The 19,002-nt window shown below is 45.3% G+C and overlaps 1 protein-coding gene across 4 annotated transcripts in view; it reads left to right on the plus strand.

The window, feature by feature from the left end:
- Positions 1 to 19,002, plus strand: part of LOC141501986 (septin-2) — a 119,635-nt gene that overhangs the window by 82,937 nt on the left and 17,696 nt on the right. For 3 of the 4 annotated variants that reach the window (XM_074206481.1, XM_074206483.1, XM_074206482.1), the window contains one exon: positions 11,260 to 11,353. In XM_074206481.1, coding sequence (XP_074062582.1) covers positions 11,260 to 11,324 — 65 coding nt within the window. In that variant the 3' untranslated portion in view covers positions 11,325 to 11,353. Of the gene's footprint in view, positions 1 to 9,099; positions 9,222 to 11,259; positions 11,354 to 19,002 lie in introns of all 4 variants that reach the window. The other variant, XR_012472355.1, reaches the window with a different exon arrangement.

The raw sequence follows: 19,002 nt of genomic DNA on the forward strand, positions 1-19,002 counted from the left end.
TCGAATCCAGCCTCAGACACTTACTAGCTTTGTGACCTTGGCAAGTCACTTAACCCCAGTTTCCTCATACTCAGGGCCATCTTCAGTCATCCTGATTCATATCTGGTCTCTGAATCCAGGTGGTTCCAGAGGAGAAAGTAAGACTAGTGACTCAGCCCAGTCCCCCTCTCTTAAATCCAGGTCATGATTGTCATGGCATCACCTCCTTCATATATCATGATTTCACTTCTCTGTTAAATAGAGCATGCCGCTGAGCAGAGGCAAGGCTGGAGGACATTCCAGGGGTCCAGGGAACAACAAGGAGCCCATCGGGGAGAGTGGAGTGTTTGAAGGAAAGAGTGTGAGTGAGGGAGGAGGATCCTAGAGGATTTTACATGTCTCAGGAGTTTGCCTTTTATGCAGGAGGCAGCAGCAACACATTGAAGTTTGTTGAGAGAAGAACTTGACCTGAGATGAGGCTTTTGGGATATTTGCTTTACAGTTGTGCATATTTTCCATTAGAGATTGGTTAAGAGGTGATACCTCCCAGGCTGCATTGGGGAACATCACCCTGCTATGTTTCCTCATCTCAACAGGACTCTCCCTGCAGCAAGGCAAACCTGTCACTCCTGCCTGGCTAAGGTTCTGCTACACTGTGGTCAGAGTCATTGAAAGGCAACTCCTTTTCTCTCCAACCTCCCCTTCTCCCCTCTCAGCGGAGGGCCTCACCTCGCACTAAATGAAAAATGGTGAACATCTGGCAGGAGATGCCCTGGGTCAGGAGGAAATAGATCTTGAGCTAGATTCTCCCTGACTTCCACATGGCTTCTCTGTCATTCTAAAATTAATTACATCTTTATATATAAAGACCTTTGATAATATCCTTTCAACTCTCTCAATCTATGTACATTGGCCCTTATTTCTCCCTAGATTTTCATAGATATTTCAATTATTATTTTGACTTCAATCAATAAATATCTCTTTAATGCCTACATTGTGCCAGGTGCTACATGCTGGGGAAACCCCAAAACAGGCAAAGGACAGTCCATGCCTTCAAGGAGCTTAGAATCCAGTGGAGGAGGGGCTGCTAGGTACAGTGGACAGAGCACTGGCCCTGGAGTCAGGAGTACATGAATTCAAATCCAACCTCAGACACTTGATAATGACCCAGGGCTGTGATCTTGGGCAAGTCACTTAACCATTGCCTTGCAAAAACAAAGGAACAAAATAAAAGAATACAATGGAGGAGACTGTGTGCAAACAAATATATACAGTCCTGCTGTGTACTAGGTAACTGGGAAGTCATTAACTGGGGAAGATGCCAGAATTAAGAGAGGTTGGGAGGACTTCCTGTAGGAGGTGATAGGAAGCCAGGGAGGTCAGTATCTGGAGTAGAGGAGGGAGAGCCTTCCAGGTATGGGGGCAGCCAGAGATAGGGAGTACCTAGTTCATGGAACCAGGAAGCTGTTATCTGAGGATCCCAGAATATTACTTGAATAAGGTGTAAGAACTCTGGAGAGATTGGAGGGCTGGGCTATTTAGGACTTTGAATGCCAAACAGAGATTTTGTATTTGATACTGGAGGCAATAGGGATGCACAGAAGTTTACTAAATAGAGGAATGTGACATAGTTGGACTTACAATTTAGGGAAAAATGGGCTGGAGTGGGGAGAGACTGGAGGCAGCAGATCTACCAGTATCTGTTGCTGAGGGTTTGTACCAGGGTAGGGAAAGGGTCAGAAGAGAGAAGGATGTGGGGTGTATTTGAGAAATGTTGCAGAGCTTGGCAAATTTTGGCATCAGCTTGGATTTGGGGGCTCAGAGATAGTGAGGAATTGATGATGCCTTAATTGTGAGCCTCTGAAGGACTGGGAGAAGTCACAGGGAAAGTAGGAGGCAGGAAGGAGTCCTTTTAGATACATTGAGTTTAGACAATTGCTCCTTGGGCATCTGGTTGGAGATGCAAGATTGGAGGTTAGCAGAGAGTGGGACAGGGAAGGTAGATTTGAGAATCCTCAGGGTAGAAGTGATCATTGAATCCCTGGGAGCTGATGAGATGATGCAATGAAGTATTAAAGAAGGAGAAGAGCAGAGGCCCAGGACAGAGCCCTGAGAGACACACACACAGTTAGAAGCGTCATGTGGAGGAAGATCCGGCAAAACAGGCAGAGAAGAAGCCATCAGAAAGGTAGGGGGTAAAAAAACAGGAGAGAACAATGTCCTGAAAATCTAGAAAGAAGAGAGTATCAAGAAGGAAAGAATAATAAACAGTGGTCAGAAGTGCAGAGAAGTCAGTAACGAGGATGGAGAAATGGCTACTGGATTTGGCGACTAAGAAATCATTGGTTGCTTTGGAGAAAATAGTTTTGGTGAAATGGTGGTGTCAGAAGCCAGATTGTCAGGGGTCAAAGAGAGGAAGTGAGGAAATGTGGAGGCCTTTCTCGTAGACGCCTTTCAGGTCTCTTTGGAGTTTAGCTACAAAGGGCAGAAGAGACTTAAGAGGATAGTGAGTAAGCCTTAGTAGTGAAGGAGGTCTCCTTTTGGAACCTATGAAATGGAATCAGGACTGAGATAATCCCAGTATGCTACAGTGCTTGCCTCACACAGTAAGTCTGGGGAGTGGTCAGTAATGCAGGGACTGTTGTTCCTGGTAAGTGACTCAGACTTGAGCCAAAGAGCTTCAAGTGTCAGCTGAGATTTTCAATAATTCAATCCAAGAAATATTTATTAAGCACCTACTGTGTGAGACATTGTACTGAAAACTAGAGATATAAAGGCAAGAGAAAGTTTTTGTTTCAAGAAGCTTCCCTTCTTTGAGGAGGATTCAACATGTACAGAGGTGAATATGATATGTTGTAAGGCATGCAGGGAACAACAGATGCCTTGGGTCTCATGTGATAATCCTGGTTGGCACCTCTACCAGCCACTCTCCTGAATGACTGAGTCATCGGATTATCCGGATTTGTGCCCTATCCTAGCCTTGTTTGTCTAGAGTTGCTTTCGTGTTATTTCCCCCCTCTAGACTGTGAGCTTCCTGAGAGCAGGGATGACCTTTTGCCTCTTGTTGTGTTCCTAGAGCTTAGCTCTATACTTGATACATAGTAGATTCTTAATAAATGTTTGACTAGCTAGATTGAAAGTTCCGGAGAATAGAGACTGGGTTTTTGTTTTTTTTTGCAAGGCAATGGGGCTAAGTGGCTTGCCCAAGGCCATACAGCTAGGTCATTATTAAGTGTCTGAGGCTGGATTTGAACCCAGGTCCTCCTGACTCCAGGCCAGTGCTCTATCCACTGTGCCACCTAGTTGCTCCTAGAAACTGGGCTTTAAAAAATGTTTAATAAATTTTTATTGTTATCTTTTATTTTTACAATCTTCCAAATTTCTCGGTTTCTCCTTTTCTCCCTTACCCATATGACAAAAAACATTCAAAAGAAAAAGAAAAAAGGGAAGAAGAAAAGATTAGCAAAAATAATCAATATATTAAAAAGTTTGAAAATATATATTGGCTGTATTTCATACTTTGGACCTCCTGCTTTTGAGACCACGCTTATTTTTCATAACTCTAAGCACTTCTTTAAAAATAAAATTTTGTTGATAACTTTTGCTTATATTCCTCCAACTTCCCCTGGAGGAGCTCCCTCCTCATATGAAAGATTATTTTTTTAAAGAGAAGGAAAATCATATAATCAAAACATTGATAAAAATCTGAAAACATACGTAGTGAACATTTTACTATTACCGAGAAATGGGGCATGTTTGACTTCTCATATTTTTAATTTGGGCCAGTTTTTTTTTTTTGTTTTGTTTCATTTTTTGGAATTTTGCAGCATTCACTTTGATGGGGGGAGTGTTGGTTTGTTACACTTACATGATTGTCTTCATTCTTATATTGTTTTTCTGGTTCTGATTCCTTTTCTGTGTATCAATTCATTTATGTCTTTCTGGGATTCTCTGTATTCATCATGTTTATTGTTTTTATAGCACAGAAAAATTCCATTACATCCATGTGCCACTGTTGGCCATTCCCCAGTTGATGGGTACCTACTTACTACTTTATTTCCAGTTCTTTGCCATTAAAAACAAGTTGCTATTAGTATTTTATTTCATATGAAGACTTTGTTATTGATGACCTCCTTGGTATCAGTTCTGCTCCTTGCCTAGTGGTAGAACTTCTGGGTCAAAGGGATGAGCAATTTAGTTAATTTAATGCAAATTACTTTTCAGAACGGTTGTAATGATTTCAACAGGTCTATCAGCAAGGTATCAGTGTCTCCCCTTACCTTCCCATAGCTCTTCCAACATGACTAGTCCCATGTGTTTTCATCTTGACTAGTTTGCACAACCTTAGTGGTCTGGTTGGCGTTTCTATCTTTGATAATATGGAGCACTCTTTCATGTGCTTGGTAATAGTTTGCATTTCTTTTGAGGACATGTCCTTTGTGTCTCTATTGGAGAACTTTTTTTTTTAATTTTCAGAATTTTTTTTATCATTATGAATGTGTCACACATCACCAAACATGAATGTAAAAGGGGCAAAAAAAGAAGATTGTATAGGAATCCCTGAGTCTCTCCCATACTAAGTTTTGTTTTGTGAGCTTCAGACTTAGCATAGCAGCAACCTGCACTACCTGCTCACCTGTAGGATTGTGTTTTGTGAACTCTCCTCATCCTCTAGGCCCACGTAGTCACTGTATTAACAAATAACAAATATTAACAAATATTTCTGGAATCTCAACGGTTCTTAGCAGCCTTTTCTGAAGGGCGAAGTGTAGCCTTTGGTGGCTGGGGACAAGCAGGGAGCCAGGGTTGTTTCTTCAGCTATATCAGATGGAAGAAGATGCTCTTAAAGTGTTGTTCTTCCCCAAGAAGCAACAGAGACTTCTCCTGGATGACTGTTGTCACAGGGAGCGAGAAACTGGATGGGGTTCAGTTGGACAAACACAGATTATCCTCCACCATTGCCTTGTCCCAAGAGTATATGCAGATAATACATTTTTTTTGGCAGCCTTCCCCTGTAAACTGAGAGTCGCAGTTCTGCTGATTTCCCTGTGCTCTTGTGATGAGATTGTCATCCATGGTTGCGTATCATTTATCATTTGAGGATGATTCAGGTCAGTCTGGGCCCTCTGTTCTTACTGTTCCTGGCTATGATTGCAACAGTTTCACCCTGAGAGTCAAAGTGGAACCTGGCCAGTCTGGCGTAGCAGGGACCTGTCTCGAAGGGCGTGTTGTGTGGGGCCTGGCTCCCCACTGATTCCTTTCCAAGTTATAACAAATCAGCAATCATGCTGAAGGTAGCTTCTTATGGAAGGTTTTCATGATTTATCCTCTTTGAGCAGAACGACTCAATGCCACTGGGCAATAGATCTGAAGAGATGAAAACCTGGGTTAAGCTCCCATGAGATCTGGAGGTGCCCCCCTTCCAAATCTGGTGCTCTGTTTTCTTATCTGTAACATTTTTTTGCCCAAGGTCACTCAGCTAGGTAATTATTAAGAGTCTGAGGGCACATTTGAACTCAGGTCCTCCTGACTCCAGGGCTGATGCTCTAGCCACTATGCCACCTAGCTGCCCTGGGTTTATGTTTTTATTTTGGAAGCTTTTCCCTTGGATTCCGCACCCTTTCAATTTACCCTTCACTTTTTAGATTCAGATGTAGTGATGTTAGTCATCAGCTCAGTGACTCCTACTTGCCAACTGTGTAAATGGCTTTTCTACCTGGCCTTCCAGGGCCCTCACCTTGTGCCTCTAGACCTTTGTAGAGTCTCAGACTTGGGAGGGAACCTTGGCAGCCTCAAGTCCAGGCCCAGATGAACAGGAATGTCTTCTGCAACCCCAGCATGTGTCTCTGCAGCCTTGCTTGGAGACTTCTCCCGAGAAGTGTGAGGAAGCAGGGAAGATTGACTGCTGCCATCTCAGGAGAGAAAGAGCTAAGGCTTGGTTTGGGCACTATCACTAGGCCATGACGCTTGGCCAGATGTACAAGGTGGGCATCCCACTGGGTCCTGCTGCTTTCACCTTCACTGTCTTTCCATCTGTGGTTCTCACTGTCTGTCAGACAAACCCTGGACTTTTCCTGTCTTTGTACCTTCACACATAATGTTCTCAATTCCTGGAAGGTCCTCTTTTTGCTCCTTGAAAAGCTGAATTCCTCACGAACCTTTAAAACAAACCTCAAATGCCATCTCCATGAAACCTTCCTTGCTGCCCCTTAGGCCCCACCCAGCCTCACCTTTCAACCTCTCCTGCTAGACTACTGGCTTGTAAGCTTTCAGAATGCAGGGGCTGGGGCAGCTAGGTGGCACAGTGGTTAGAGTACTGGCCCTGGAATCAGGAGGACCTGAATTCAAATCCAGCCTCAGACTCTTAAGTCACTTAACCCCATTGCCCTGCAAAAAAAAGGTGGGGGGGGAGAAGATTACAGGGGCTAGGAACCTTAATTGGGATCTCCCCCCCCCCCCAGCATGTAAAACAGTATGCCATGGCCTTATAAGCACATAGAAAGACTTAAAGGCAAAGGGGCTTCCAAGCAGGGCCCAATTTGTGGTGCGGTACTCAATTGTAGATAGTTTGAGTGGCTATCGCTCAATGAATTGGTTTTCTAATTCCTTCTTGTTGCACTTGATTGGTAGCCCTCATCCTATCAAAACATGCAACCACAGCACGAATCACCCCGTGTTTCATTGGTGACCATCTGGTGTGTGCCTCTCATCTCCCCTTGGCTTCACCTCCCTACTGTTGGTATCCATCTATTCTTTCAGGCTCAGATGATGAAGGAGCCTTCCTCTCCAAAATGATTCCCATCCTTTAGGGAACTTCCTTCAACTATCATGTCCTTTCTTTTTATCTTTTTTTTAGGTTTTTGGTTTTGCAAGGCAATGGGGTTAAGTGGCTTGCCCAAGGCCATACAACTAAGTCATTAGTAAGTGTCTGAGGCCAGATTTGAACTCAGGTATTCCTGACTCCAGGGCTGGTGCTCTATCCACAGCACCACCTAGGTGCCCCTATGATGTCCTTTCTAATGGCATCCTCACTCTCAAGCATGCACAGTTCACTCACTAGGGCCATTTTGGTTTGGCCTCTTATCATCTGCTTCTGGGCCATTGCAATGCCTTCCTAGTTCAGGAGAAAGATGAAGTAGACAGAGAAGAGCTAGAGTCAGGAGTGTTGGATTCTGAACCAAGCTCGTTCTAGATGTGTGGACAGTCGTTTTCCCTCACTAAGCCTCAATTCTCCCTTGTGTAAAAGAAGGATAAAACTTGTATTTCCAATCTCCTAAGGTCGGGAGGAAAAACCACTGAACCTTAGGGTGCTGGAAAAATTTGGGATATCCTTTTGATATTTGTTCTCAACCCTCTCCTATCCATCTGATGGCAAATGAATCCCCTTAAAAATACCAGCTTGATTGGGCAACTTCTCCTAGTTCAGAATTCCCAGCCTGCAGGACGAAACCAACTCTTTGGTGTCACATTCTTGACTTTTCCCAGTCCAGATCCAAGTGAGCTCTCATTTCTGTAACCCTCTATCCTAAGCTTCTTTTGCACTGGGATGGCCTCCTTTTGAGCACAGGCCTTAGGATTTCCTGTTTCTGTTTCTCTTCCTTTGTTTATGTCTCTTGCCCCACCTGGAATGTGTCTCCCCTTCTTCACTGCTTAATGAAATCCCCTCCATACTTCAAATCCCACATTCTCCAAAGGAGCCCAGGCAGAAGTCACCTCACTCTTTGGGTGTGTCTTATCTATTCAACCAATTCCTACTCCCTACACCCAGAGACTGTTCCTTTTTTTACCAATGTTTATTTTCCTGTAAAAGCAAATCCCTGTACCCGGGAGTGGAGGAGATAGGAAGCCTAGATTGGACATTGTGATATGGTCCCAGCCCTCAGGGATCTAAGGAAACTGTGAGAAATGCAGAGATTTGGAATATACATGATTGCATAATCAGGGAGGTCCTAGACTGAGAACCTTTTTTGTTTTTGTTTTTGTTTTTGCTGGGCATTTGAGTTAAGTGAGTTGCCCAAGATCACACAGCTAGGTAATTAAGTGAATTTGAACTCAGGTCCTCCTGACTCCAGGGCTGGTGCTCTATCCACTGTGCCACCTAGCTGACCCTTAACTTGATAGTCTTAAGCAAACATAAATTAGCATGTGGATGATGCCCATGTCCACCTCTCCAGGCCTCTTTTTTGGTTTCTCTCTGGCATCTCCATTTGCTTCCAGGATGTGACTTTGCTGTGTCATCTAGAGTGCTTCAGAGGGATCTTACTACCTTAGATCCACACATCTTGCCCATGGTCACTTGGCTAATTCAATCTACTCAACATTTATTGTGCTACTGAGAGCAAAGCATGGCCTAAGTTACTTGAAATGGTCTCTTGTGGAGCTGCAACCCAAGAAAATATAAAATGGCTTCATTCAGGAGGGAGAGGGCCCTCCCAATTGGGGCTGTCTTTGCCTCCCTTCAGGTAGAGTCCCCCACATAGGAGGCAGCACCCAAGCTGTGGTCCATAGGAAGCTGATGAGAAACAGAGCCTAGACTGGTCCTCACGCCTTGGAACCTTAGAGCCCTTCCATTCCTTACACCATTGCTGTCCCTTCATTTTGTATTTCTATGCTGGTAGAAAACTCTTTCCCCAGGTCACATTGGAGTGGAAGAGGAAATGACTGAAGATGGGGGGGGGCAAAGGGAGACCCCTGGCTCCCTCTTATCTGTTCTAAGTGTGCTCAGATCTACCTCATCCTCAGTCACCACATCACTTCAAACATTTGTTAAAAATTTGCTTCAGTGAATGGTCCTTGTCATTGTGGCGTTGAGAAGTTCACCACTGAGTGAGAGAGAAGTTCACCATTGACCAGAACCCAAGTCACCTGGACTGCCTGACAGGATGGTGCAAGAGACATTCCAGGCCTAGAAAGAAAAGACGGCATCAGACCAACCCACAGTGTCATCAGAGATGCATCAGCAAGCATTTATTGTGCTGTATGCCTGCTATGTGCCGGCTGTGTGCCAGCACCCTGAGAAATGCAAAGGAGAGGGCAAGGTGGCCCCTTGCTTTTGAGCTTCCCGCTTGATAGTGGAGGGGGCAACAGGGAGGATAACATGCAGTGATCTCTTATACACAGGATAGAGGTGATATAAGCAGAGAAACCCTCAGAAGAAGCTCTGGAGTTCATGAGGCTGGGAAAGGAAGCCAGCAGGGCCTGGAGCAGAGATCCCTGCAGAGAACTGCCAGAGAACAGTATAGGTGAGAAAAAAGCTCAGAATGGACAGGTCTTGTGTCTCTGGATTTTAGAAGAAAAGAAGGGACCCAAGTTCAAATCTGGCCTCAGACACTAACTGTGTGACCCTGGGCAAGTCACTTAACAGTGGGGATAATTCTAGTACCTACCTCCCAGGGCTGCTGTGAAGGATCTTTTGAGATATTTGTACAGTGCCTGTACACAGTTGGGGCTACATAAACGTGTTAGTCTGTATTATTTTGAAGGACTGTTAAAATTGAACATAGAATTTGATATTTGTTTCTGGAGTTGATAAGGAACCACTAGAGTCTGAGGCTGCTGGGTGGCTCAGTGTGCAGCCTGGAAGTAGTAAGACCTGAGTTCAAATTTGACCTCAGACATGTCCTTTCTGGGTGACCCTGGACATGCCTCTTAGCCTGTTTGCCTTAAACCACTGGAGAAGGAAATGGTAAACCACTCTGGTAGCTTTGCAAGAAAACTCCGTGGACAGTACTAGACTCTGGTGAACAACTCCAGGGTTTACCTAGGGAATTGTTGTGCTTTAGGAGGATCCCTTTGACAGCTGAGCCTCGGGCCCAGCAGTCAATCTGCCTGTTCACTTTTCAAAGGGCAGCATTTAAGTAGCCAAGAGAGCAGGAAGAACTAATCTGGGACCCCCAGGCCCCTTGGATAGAGCCTGGCTGGGAAACAATTGACATCTCTATTTCCATCCCATTGTTTTCCTATGATCTTTGTTCTCTCGGCTCCCAGCATCCTCTCAACAGAGCCGTGAATCTGGGGTTGGGGTTACTTGATCAGGGTGGGTGGGCTGTGGTGGCCCCAGACCTGATGATGGCTTGAGGACCTGCTCTACTCAGTAATTGGATTGCAGGTTAATAGGATCTAGAAATAGAAACAGGATCTAGAAATCCAGGGACCCCAAACCCTGTAGCTCTTCCGTGGACTTGCTCATGTTTTATTCTGTGGAACTTGGAGGTCTCAATGGGATCATAGAACCAATTTATTCAAGCTGCTTTTGTTTGATAGAGGAGAAAGCTGAAGCTCCGAAGCCAAGGTGGGATTTGGTGAAGGCCAAAGGCAAATGGAGACACGTGTGTTGGGTTTCAGACCTAGCCTGGGCCAGGCCACAGAGTGGGTTCAGTCCAATTGAAGACCAATGGGTCGGGGCAGCTAGGTGGTGCAGTGGGTAGAGCACTGGCCCTGGAGTCAGGAGGACCTGAGTTCAAATGTGACCTCAGGCATTTAATAATAATCTAGCTGTATGACCTTGGGCAAGCCACTTAACCCCACTGCCTTGCAAAGACCAAAAAAAAAAAAAGACCAATGGGTCCCACAGAACAGCAGAATTTCCCACTGGCAAACTGAAGGATTCTCCTCCCACATTCCTTAGGCAATGGCCATGAGCCTAAGGCCATGATGGATCTAGCAGGCTGGGGCTTGTCTCTGGGATGAATGCCACTCCACAAATGGCATTAAAGCCATTTTTAGAAAAGGAGATGAGCAGTTGGTCCTGTAGTAGGAAAAAGAGGCAGCAGATGGCACCCCAAGGGCCACCCTGACACTCTAGAGAGCAGTCTCCAGTATTCTGGAAGGATTCTTTGTGGAAGGCTTATGGAAAGGGGCAGACCAGGGCCGGTGGAGGAATGGTCAGATGGTGGGGGCATTCCTCAGCCTGGCTCCATCGGCAGCTCTGTCAGCTATGCCCACAGCTTTGTGAAGTTGGACCAGGAAGCACGTCTGTTAACCTAAGTGGGCTCATCATGGGCACATCCACCTTGCCAAGTGACAGAATGGAATTGGGATGGAGGGTGGGAAGCCCAAGTGTGTGGGGGCTGATAGGAAACCAAAGCAGCCCCTCTCCCTCTTATAGTCCAGGGATTCAGGTACAGAGTCCTAGGTGGGTGGCAGCCTCCAACACTGGGAGCAGAAAAATGAAATGTTAGACATTTCATGAGAGGAATTAACTTTGATTCTCTTTTCTGAATCAAAGTACCCGATGCCTCAGTTGCTTTTTTGTACTAAACTCATCCTTTTGCTTTTCAGCTCCGAAGGATGCAGGAGATGATCGCGCAGATGCAAGCCCAGATGCGGATGAAGCCTGGGGATGAGTGAGAACCTTTGTGGACAGCAGCACAAGGTAGTGAATTTTTTCCTTGCAAAGTTGTAAGTGTGGGAGCTTTTATTATTTTTTTAAGCACCAAGAGTGGTTTTATTTGCTCTCTAGTTGCAGAACTGACTTCACATTCTATACATTTTTTAAAACAAATGCTAGTGTTGGGGGACTTGAAGAAAGAAGTGGAGAACAGTCTGGTCAGAGGCCAGAAGCATTCTAAAACCAGCTGTGACCAGCTATGATCCAATCACCGAACAGTATGGATGCTCTAGAGAAGTAATTAGAGAGAAAAAACATTGGTACAAAGGCACTTGTAGTTGCAGAACCCCTCTCTACCCACTCTTGTCCATTGATGGTCTCCCCTATTCTAAAAAGTGGAAAGGAAAAGGCATAGACTCTGGGGAGAAGCACCTCCAGGGTCCTGCTGGGTGATTAATATAGGGGAAACCAACCCAACCACTATTCCATCTATGTGGATTGAGAACCCAAGACCAAAGGAACTGATGAGTCAGCACCAATATCTATATGTTTAGTAAATGTCTGTCCTTGGTTGCAATGACCAACATGTTCATCCTCTGGGAGCCGGCTTACAGTTGAGCCCCTCCGGGCAGGAACTAGCCCAATGCCTAGACAGCAGGTGGGCGCTGGCACCTTCCTTGGTTTTTTGTTTATTTTGTTTTATGAATGATAAGTTTTATTACTAAGGTTAAACATCAAAAAAAGAATTTCCATACCTAAAATATACCCCCTTAAAAAGGACTGTGTCCAAAACTATGAATTCTATGACATACTACTGCTATAATTCTGTACTTTCATTTCAGAGTGGCTCTGCTTCTCATGTTACTAGTCGTGCTTCTTTTGAGTAAATTTAAAATATTACAGTGGCCTTTTAAAACTTTATTACTGGGGCAGCTAGGTGGCTCAGTGGATAGAGCACTGGCCCTGGAGTCAGGAGTCCCTGGGTTCAAATCCGGTCTCAGACACTTAATAATGACCTAGCTGTGTGGCCTTGGACAAGCCACTTAACCCCATTGCCTCACAAAAAACAAAAACAAAAAAACTTTATTACTATTATTGCATTATTACTAAACTCAAGCTTCTGTTAACTTCCCTTTCTATTTCTAAATGAAAAACAAAAAGGAGCTGGGGGGAGGAGTTGCAAAACAATCAAAATTAATCCACGCAGTGTCATGTCTAAAACCTGTCTGCCTCTTTTCCATCTTGTGTCCATCTCTTTTGTCTGAAGGAGGGTTGGAATCCCCTCTAGATAATTTCCCAGGTCTTCTGCAGACTTGGTTGTTGTTTCATTGTATTCATTGGTTTTGAAGTTGTTTCTCCTTACATTGTTGCAGTTTCTTAAATTCTTCTGATTCTTCTCATTTCACCTTACAAGAGTTCATACTCCTCAGGATTCTGTGAAATCAACTCTCATGCTTTCCTCTGGTGGAGTAATATTCCATTATAGTCACATATCCCTTAATTCACCCATTTTCCAGTTGGCACCTTCCTTGTTTGGAGGGATTACTTCATGGAGGGCACCTCAAGAATGAGAAATGTGGAAAGTTTGATGAAATATCTCAGTAAGGAAAAGGGCAGAACTAGGCCTCTGCTGTGTCCCTCAGCCTCAGCTGTGGGTTTTTTCTAAAGTACTACTTGTGTCGTGAACAGAAAATCAGCAAGGTTGAAAGGGGATTCAAGGGAGTGTTGACAAATTGGCATAGATATCTGTGTATTCATTTCATTTCATTTTATTTATTTTTAAAACAATTTTCAACCTTTATTTATTTATTAGTTTTTGCAAGGCAATGGGGTTAAGTGACTTGCCAAGGACCCACGGCTAGACAATTATTAAGTGTCTGAGGTTGGATTTGAACTCAGGTCCTCCTGACTCCAGGGCCAGTGCTCTATCCACTGTACCACCCAACTGCTCCATTTCATTTTATTTTAAAAGGGTTATTGTTTGCTAGATTATTTTTTTGTGAAGCTACTCAGGTTCTTCTTCACCCTTGTGAGGATTCAGTGTTGTCTCTCTCCACAAGTTCCACTCCCAGCCTTTAAGTTGATCCAGTAGATGAGTAGCTGTGACCAGGGCCCGGCCACAGGCCTGCCACCCCTCATTCCTCACTTGGCTTCTGCATGAAGCTTCTCCAATGTGCTAGGTTGGGTCTCCCTCCTATAATTTTCAAGGCCTCAAGAGTCCTTTCCTTGCCACCTTCGGGCATCAGGGGATACTCAAGTGAAAGGTGCTGGGGCTCCCAATTGTAAAAATCAGTGAATAACCTAACAGAGTCAAGAGCAGAATTCTCTAAATGCTTTCAAGGAGATAGAAGGCCAAGGACATCTGAGTCATCTTAGCCTGTTTTCTAGATAAAAGCACCATGGGAGCCCTTGGAATACTTCAGTGTATTGTGTTACCCCTCCCTCCCTGGGCTATTGGAGCATCAGATGAGGTGCTGGGGATGAAGAGCTTGGGAGCCTGTGGAGAGTCCTCTGGCATAAACTATTATTCTTCTTCAGTGCCAGATAGAACAAAACCCACCTCCCAATGATGGCTTTTCTTTTCTTTTTGAGTTCCAAATTTTTCTCCCTCTTTCCTCTCCCTCTCCCCTCCCCAAGACAAGTAATCTGACACAGATCATTCATATAATATCATGGTAAACGTATTTCCAAATTAGTGCCATGTAAGAAGAATCAGAGCAAAAGAGAAAACTAGAAGAAAGAAAAAATTTTAAAAAGTGAAAATAGTATGTCTATCTTTATTCAGACCCTCCCATCATTCTTTCTTTGGATTTGAGTAGCACTTTCCGTCATGAATAGCATTTTCCAATGCCCCCCATCCCTAGAATAGCAAATTTTTGGACCACTGATTAGATTTCTCGAGTGGCTTCCCAGATTTCACTTATTGATGATTAGGCTTTCTGAATGACCTTGTTTGCTAATGACTTTATATAGAGTTGACCTGGCACCATCCATTTATGCTGGAAAAACAAAGCGGATGAAAAATATGGCCCAGATTTTTCTGTATAGCTGGAAGGGCAACCCGTTCATTGATATACATGTAGGGCCCAAAGTAAAGGGCAGAGGTGGGGATGAGGTCGTAAGTGGGAAATTGTATGGCACTTTTAGTAGTCCCACACTGCACCCTGCACCAAAGACCATCTCTCTAAAACCTGTCATCTGATGCTGCTTCATGATTTCCAGTCACGGCTTCCTGGAATGCTAGCCATCATCTCTTCTCAAGTCAAAGAGCATTAAAAAGCCCTTACTGTATGCTGAGAACCCAGACACAAGCAAAAAGAAAGACAGCCCCTGCCCTACACTGGGATCTTCCATCCTCACCCTCTGCTGAGGGCTCAATGGAAGCATCTCCTGGAGTGGACTGAAGATGGGACTGTCCTGGGACATCCCCTTTGAAATTTTGAGAAGAACCAGCCAATCAGAAGGAGAGACTGTAGGAGCAAAGGGTACTTCCAGCTGGGAAATGCAGAGGCAGAGGCAGGTCTTGCTGGTAACAGTTGGACATCCTTCCCCAAGCTGGAGGAGCCTCATCATCTTGCTTCATTGGCCTGAATTTTGTTTGTCTCCAGGATGGACCAACCTCAGTGTCAAAAAGTTGATTACTGAAGTGGGAAATAAGAAAGTTGGATTCTAAATGCACAGTTGTTTTTTATTTTTTATTTTTTGCAAGGCAGTGGGGTTGATGAAGTAACTAACGTATGGCCCACGGTCACATAGCTAGGCCATTAAGTGTCTGAGGCTAGATTTGAACTCAGGTCCTCCTGACTTCAGGGCTGGTACTCTCTCCACTGTGCCACCTAGCTGTCCAATGCACAGTTTTCTAAGGCTGAGCCCCCTCATCTGATGCTGTCACCCCCTCTCTGGAGCCTTAGACTTCCTCCTTGCTGGAGCAGCATCTTTGCCACCTTGATCACAGAATGGACCCAGACCCAATGCATCTCCTCTTTGGGGAGAGATAGCCCACTGACCTCCTTGACTGTCCATGAAGTATTTACGGACCAGAGCAGTCTTGGGTACCTCTTAGGTTTGCCCCCCCATCCCTAGAAGCAAGATCTTGAAGTCATGAGGCTTGGGGCCTGAGGGCAAGCCTCTCCCATTTCTGTCTTTGTATCACCTTATAGGTGACAAAGCCCACCTTGCAGAGTAGGCCCTTCCTCAGGAATGTTGGGCCAAATTAAAAGAGATGATGGAGCAATTAAAATATGAAGAGCCGCTTGTTTGCTTGGTTTCTCCTTGTGATAGCTTTGATTTAGCTGCCATTGTTGGCACATGCATGTTTCAGTTTCCTCCTCCATGGGCTCCAAAGCTTCTGAGGCCTCCCCCCCACTTTGGCCTTGGCCTTGACCTGTTGGACCCTGTACTCCATGCTGTCATTGGGTACAGTTGTCAGATGCTCTTGTCCTCACTTCATGTCACTTGGTGCCCATGTCCAAATTGCTTTGGGGAGTTTCCCCATTTATTGTTTTATTGGCTCCCATCTGTTCTTTCATCTTGATAGAGCAGAGGTCACTCCCAACTCAAGGCATGAAGGTTGTTTCCCATTTTCTATTATTGCGTCCTTTTTTTTTTTGTAATGTCACCCTTAGGATTTTGTGAGAGTAACAAAATTGCTCAGGTCCAGATAGGATCAATGTCCCCACAGCCCTGCCAGGATGGAATTTTACACATTCAACCAAATCTCTGTTTAAAATTAATTGCATCTTAAAGATGTTTCCATTTCCCCAGAGGAATGATAAGAGCAAAGCAAGGTGATTGAATTTAGTTAGGGGCTTCTCCATGGTGCCATTGGTCATCTGATAGCTACCAATTTAATTTCTGTTTTGGCTGCTATGGATTTCCCAGGAGTTTTGGCTAGCATCAAGTGGTCTTTGGTGCATTTCAGATGACCTGAACATCTAGCTCGATGGTGTTCAGGCATCTAGGGACCTGTTGGCTCTCACTGGGCAGGTGGAAGCAGTGCTTTTGCCCTGGCATTGTCCCTCACCAGGAGAGTGCTCCCATGTATTCACCTGGACCACTTGCAGATGTTCCCCTCCTTACAGAACTGCCAACATGGGCTTCCTGAGGTGTGGGCCCCCTGAACAAACAGTCCCATGCCTCCACAAAGAGGAGGCAACATTCTTTCACAGAAGGAAGCGTGAGAAATTCCTATAGTCTTGCCCTTGTCTTCTCTCTCTAGGAAAGAAATATGCCTGTCGGCAGCCAGTTTCCTAGCCCAGATTGGCTCATTTCATGTCAAACATTTCAAAATGAGGCCTAATTTGAACAATTGTTCTTTTTTCTGCCCCCCCACCCACTGTTTAAAATGAATTGGTTTTCAATTTTATGAACATAGAAACAAGACAAAACCTCCTAAGCATCCTCCTTTTCCATGCGTGATGTCAATTTTTGGTTCTTCTGGAATGTAAATCCTGAATCAGATTGGAGTCTCTTCTGCCAGATGACCTTGGGACAGCTGCCCACATTCCTGATGGGAAAGAGGGAGGATTTTGGAGCTTCCTCTTGAACCTTCCTCTGGGCCTCCACCCGCCATTTTGGGGTTGTGTTGACGTGACTTCAGTCTGGAGCTCTTTGGCTCCCAGAACTTGAAGACATGCTCACTGAATGATTTTTCTTCTTGGGTCTGAGATACAGAGGATCTCTGCTATGTGGATGATAACCACCCCACCCCCTAGTCACACTGACTTTTTGTGACCCCTTTTGGGGTTTTCTTGGTAGAGAAACTGGAGTGGTCTGCCATTTCCTTCTTCAGCTCATTTTACAGTTGGGGAAACTGAGGCATGCAACAAGGTCACCCAACTAGCAAGTGTCTGGGGTTGGATTTGGACTCCAGTCTTCCTGACTCCAGGCCTTTCCTCTTTCCACTGTGCCACCAGCTGCCATTTTTACGGGTTAGAAAACTGATTCCAGAGAGGTAAAGATTCCCAAGTCATGTGAATAGTCCCCATTACTCTAGGCTTCAAAGTAGCAGGACTCTTCACATGCCTTGTCTCTTGATCATTTCAGCTGCCCTAGGAGGTAAGGTTACTGTGGGCCCCATTTTACAGATGAGAAAACTAAGGCTGGCTAAGGGAAGATACATTAGACTTTGAATTCTACCTTTGCCACTTCCTCCCCTTTTCTGGGCCTCAGTTTCTCCAAGAGCTGAAGCCAAGGTCTCTCCCAGCTCGAGAGTCCTGCACTCATCTGTGATTTGCCCACAGTATCAGAGTTAAGACTTGTGGCTGAGCTTCTGGTTTCAATCTGGGGAACAGTCCCCTGTCCCAGCCTCCGTCTCTCTCCCCATTATGAGCCTCCCAGCTCCAGATTCTGCAGATGGTGAGGCTGCTGACCACAGGGCCTAACCTCCCAACGAAAATATGCAGCACCAGGCTTGAAGCGTAAACACTGGAAGGCTCCGGGGTTGGCCCAGTGCTGGAGACAGTAGCTGTGACTCAGTAGTTTTCAGCTATTTACATCAGCCGCAGCTGTGAGAGCCTCATTTAAAAAAGATATGAGAACTTTTTCTAAAGGGCTTAGTCTGCATTGTGCTCATGGAAACCACTCCCCCTCCATCCACCAGACCCTCCTTAGATTTGCCCCAACCTCCTGCTCCTCCTCTTTCTCTCTTTTCCTCCCGTGGAAGCATCCAGAAGCATCTCCTCTGCCATCTCTCGGGCTTCCCTCCTTTTGGTTCCCTTAGGTGCTTGTCCCTGGTCTTGGACATCTGTGCCTCTGAGGTTCAGAAGTGCTCCAGTCTCGGCTGCCTTCTGTTTGCATCTGGATCTCATTGTCTGCAGTGTGAAAAATACCGAGTGGGGTCTGGAAGCGGGAGTGGACTTGAACCTCTCCTGTGTGCATGTGCAGCTTGCCCTGGACTGGGAGCCAGGAGATCTGGCCTGGCCTCTCCTGGCTCCGGGCAACTCACTTTTCTCTAAAAATGGAGGCAATTGAATGATTCCTTGCATTCTAACATGATGCTGAAATTCAGGAGCCAAAAACCATCTACTAAGCCCCCAGGATTTCCTCGGTGCTGAGAGAGATCAGCCACTGTTCTTGCCCTCCTGTTCCTGAGGATAAGCTTCCTAGCCACAGTCAGCATGACAGAGAATGGCTGAGTCAGGTCTGGGGGGAAGCGATTTATTGTTGGCAGAAGGATCAGGGGAAGTTTCATGACGGCATTGGAATTGGGGAGAAGTAGAATGAGAACCGAGTCAGAAAAGGAGAAAGTATCTAGATAGTGGCAGGCTGGACTGAGGAATGGACCTGCATCTTTCCATTGGGTTGGAACTAGGGACCATAGTTTATATCATGAGAAGCTCAATCAGGGAAGTCTCATTGAGCTGGCAGTGTCCAAGCCTGTGGGCAGGTGGGAGCCAGTGATGTTTTTTGAGCAGGGGACTTGTTCCTCAGGAAGTTGATGTTGACAGTGGCCCAGGTGAGAGTAGGGAGAGGAAGGTCTGAAAATAGCCCAGGTGAGAAGACTTGAGATTCTGAATCTGGAAGGCCTGGGGGAGAGGGTAGATGCAAGAGATGACGTGGAAAGAACAGCAGTAAGACTTAGCAGCTGATTTAGAGTCAGGATGACTATAATTAGGAACTTGGTTGAAGGGCCTCTGTAGAAGCAGGGAACTTTAGAGGGAAGGCAAGTCAGAGAGGAGACATAATTCCATTGT

This window comes from Macrotis lagotis, chromosome X, assembly GCF_037893015.1.
Source record: "Macrotis lagotis isolate mMagLag1 chromosome X, bilby.v1.9.chrom.fasta, whole genome shotgun sequence".
Classification (NCBI taxonomy): domain Eukaryota; kingdom Metazoa; phylum Chordata; class Mammalia; order Peramelemorphia; family Peramelidae; genus Macrotis; species Macrotis lagotis.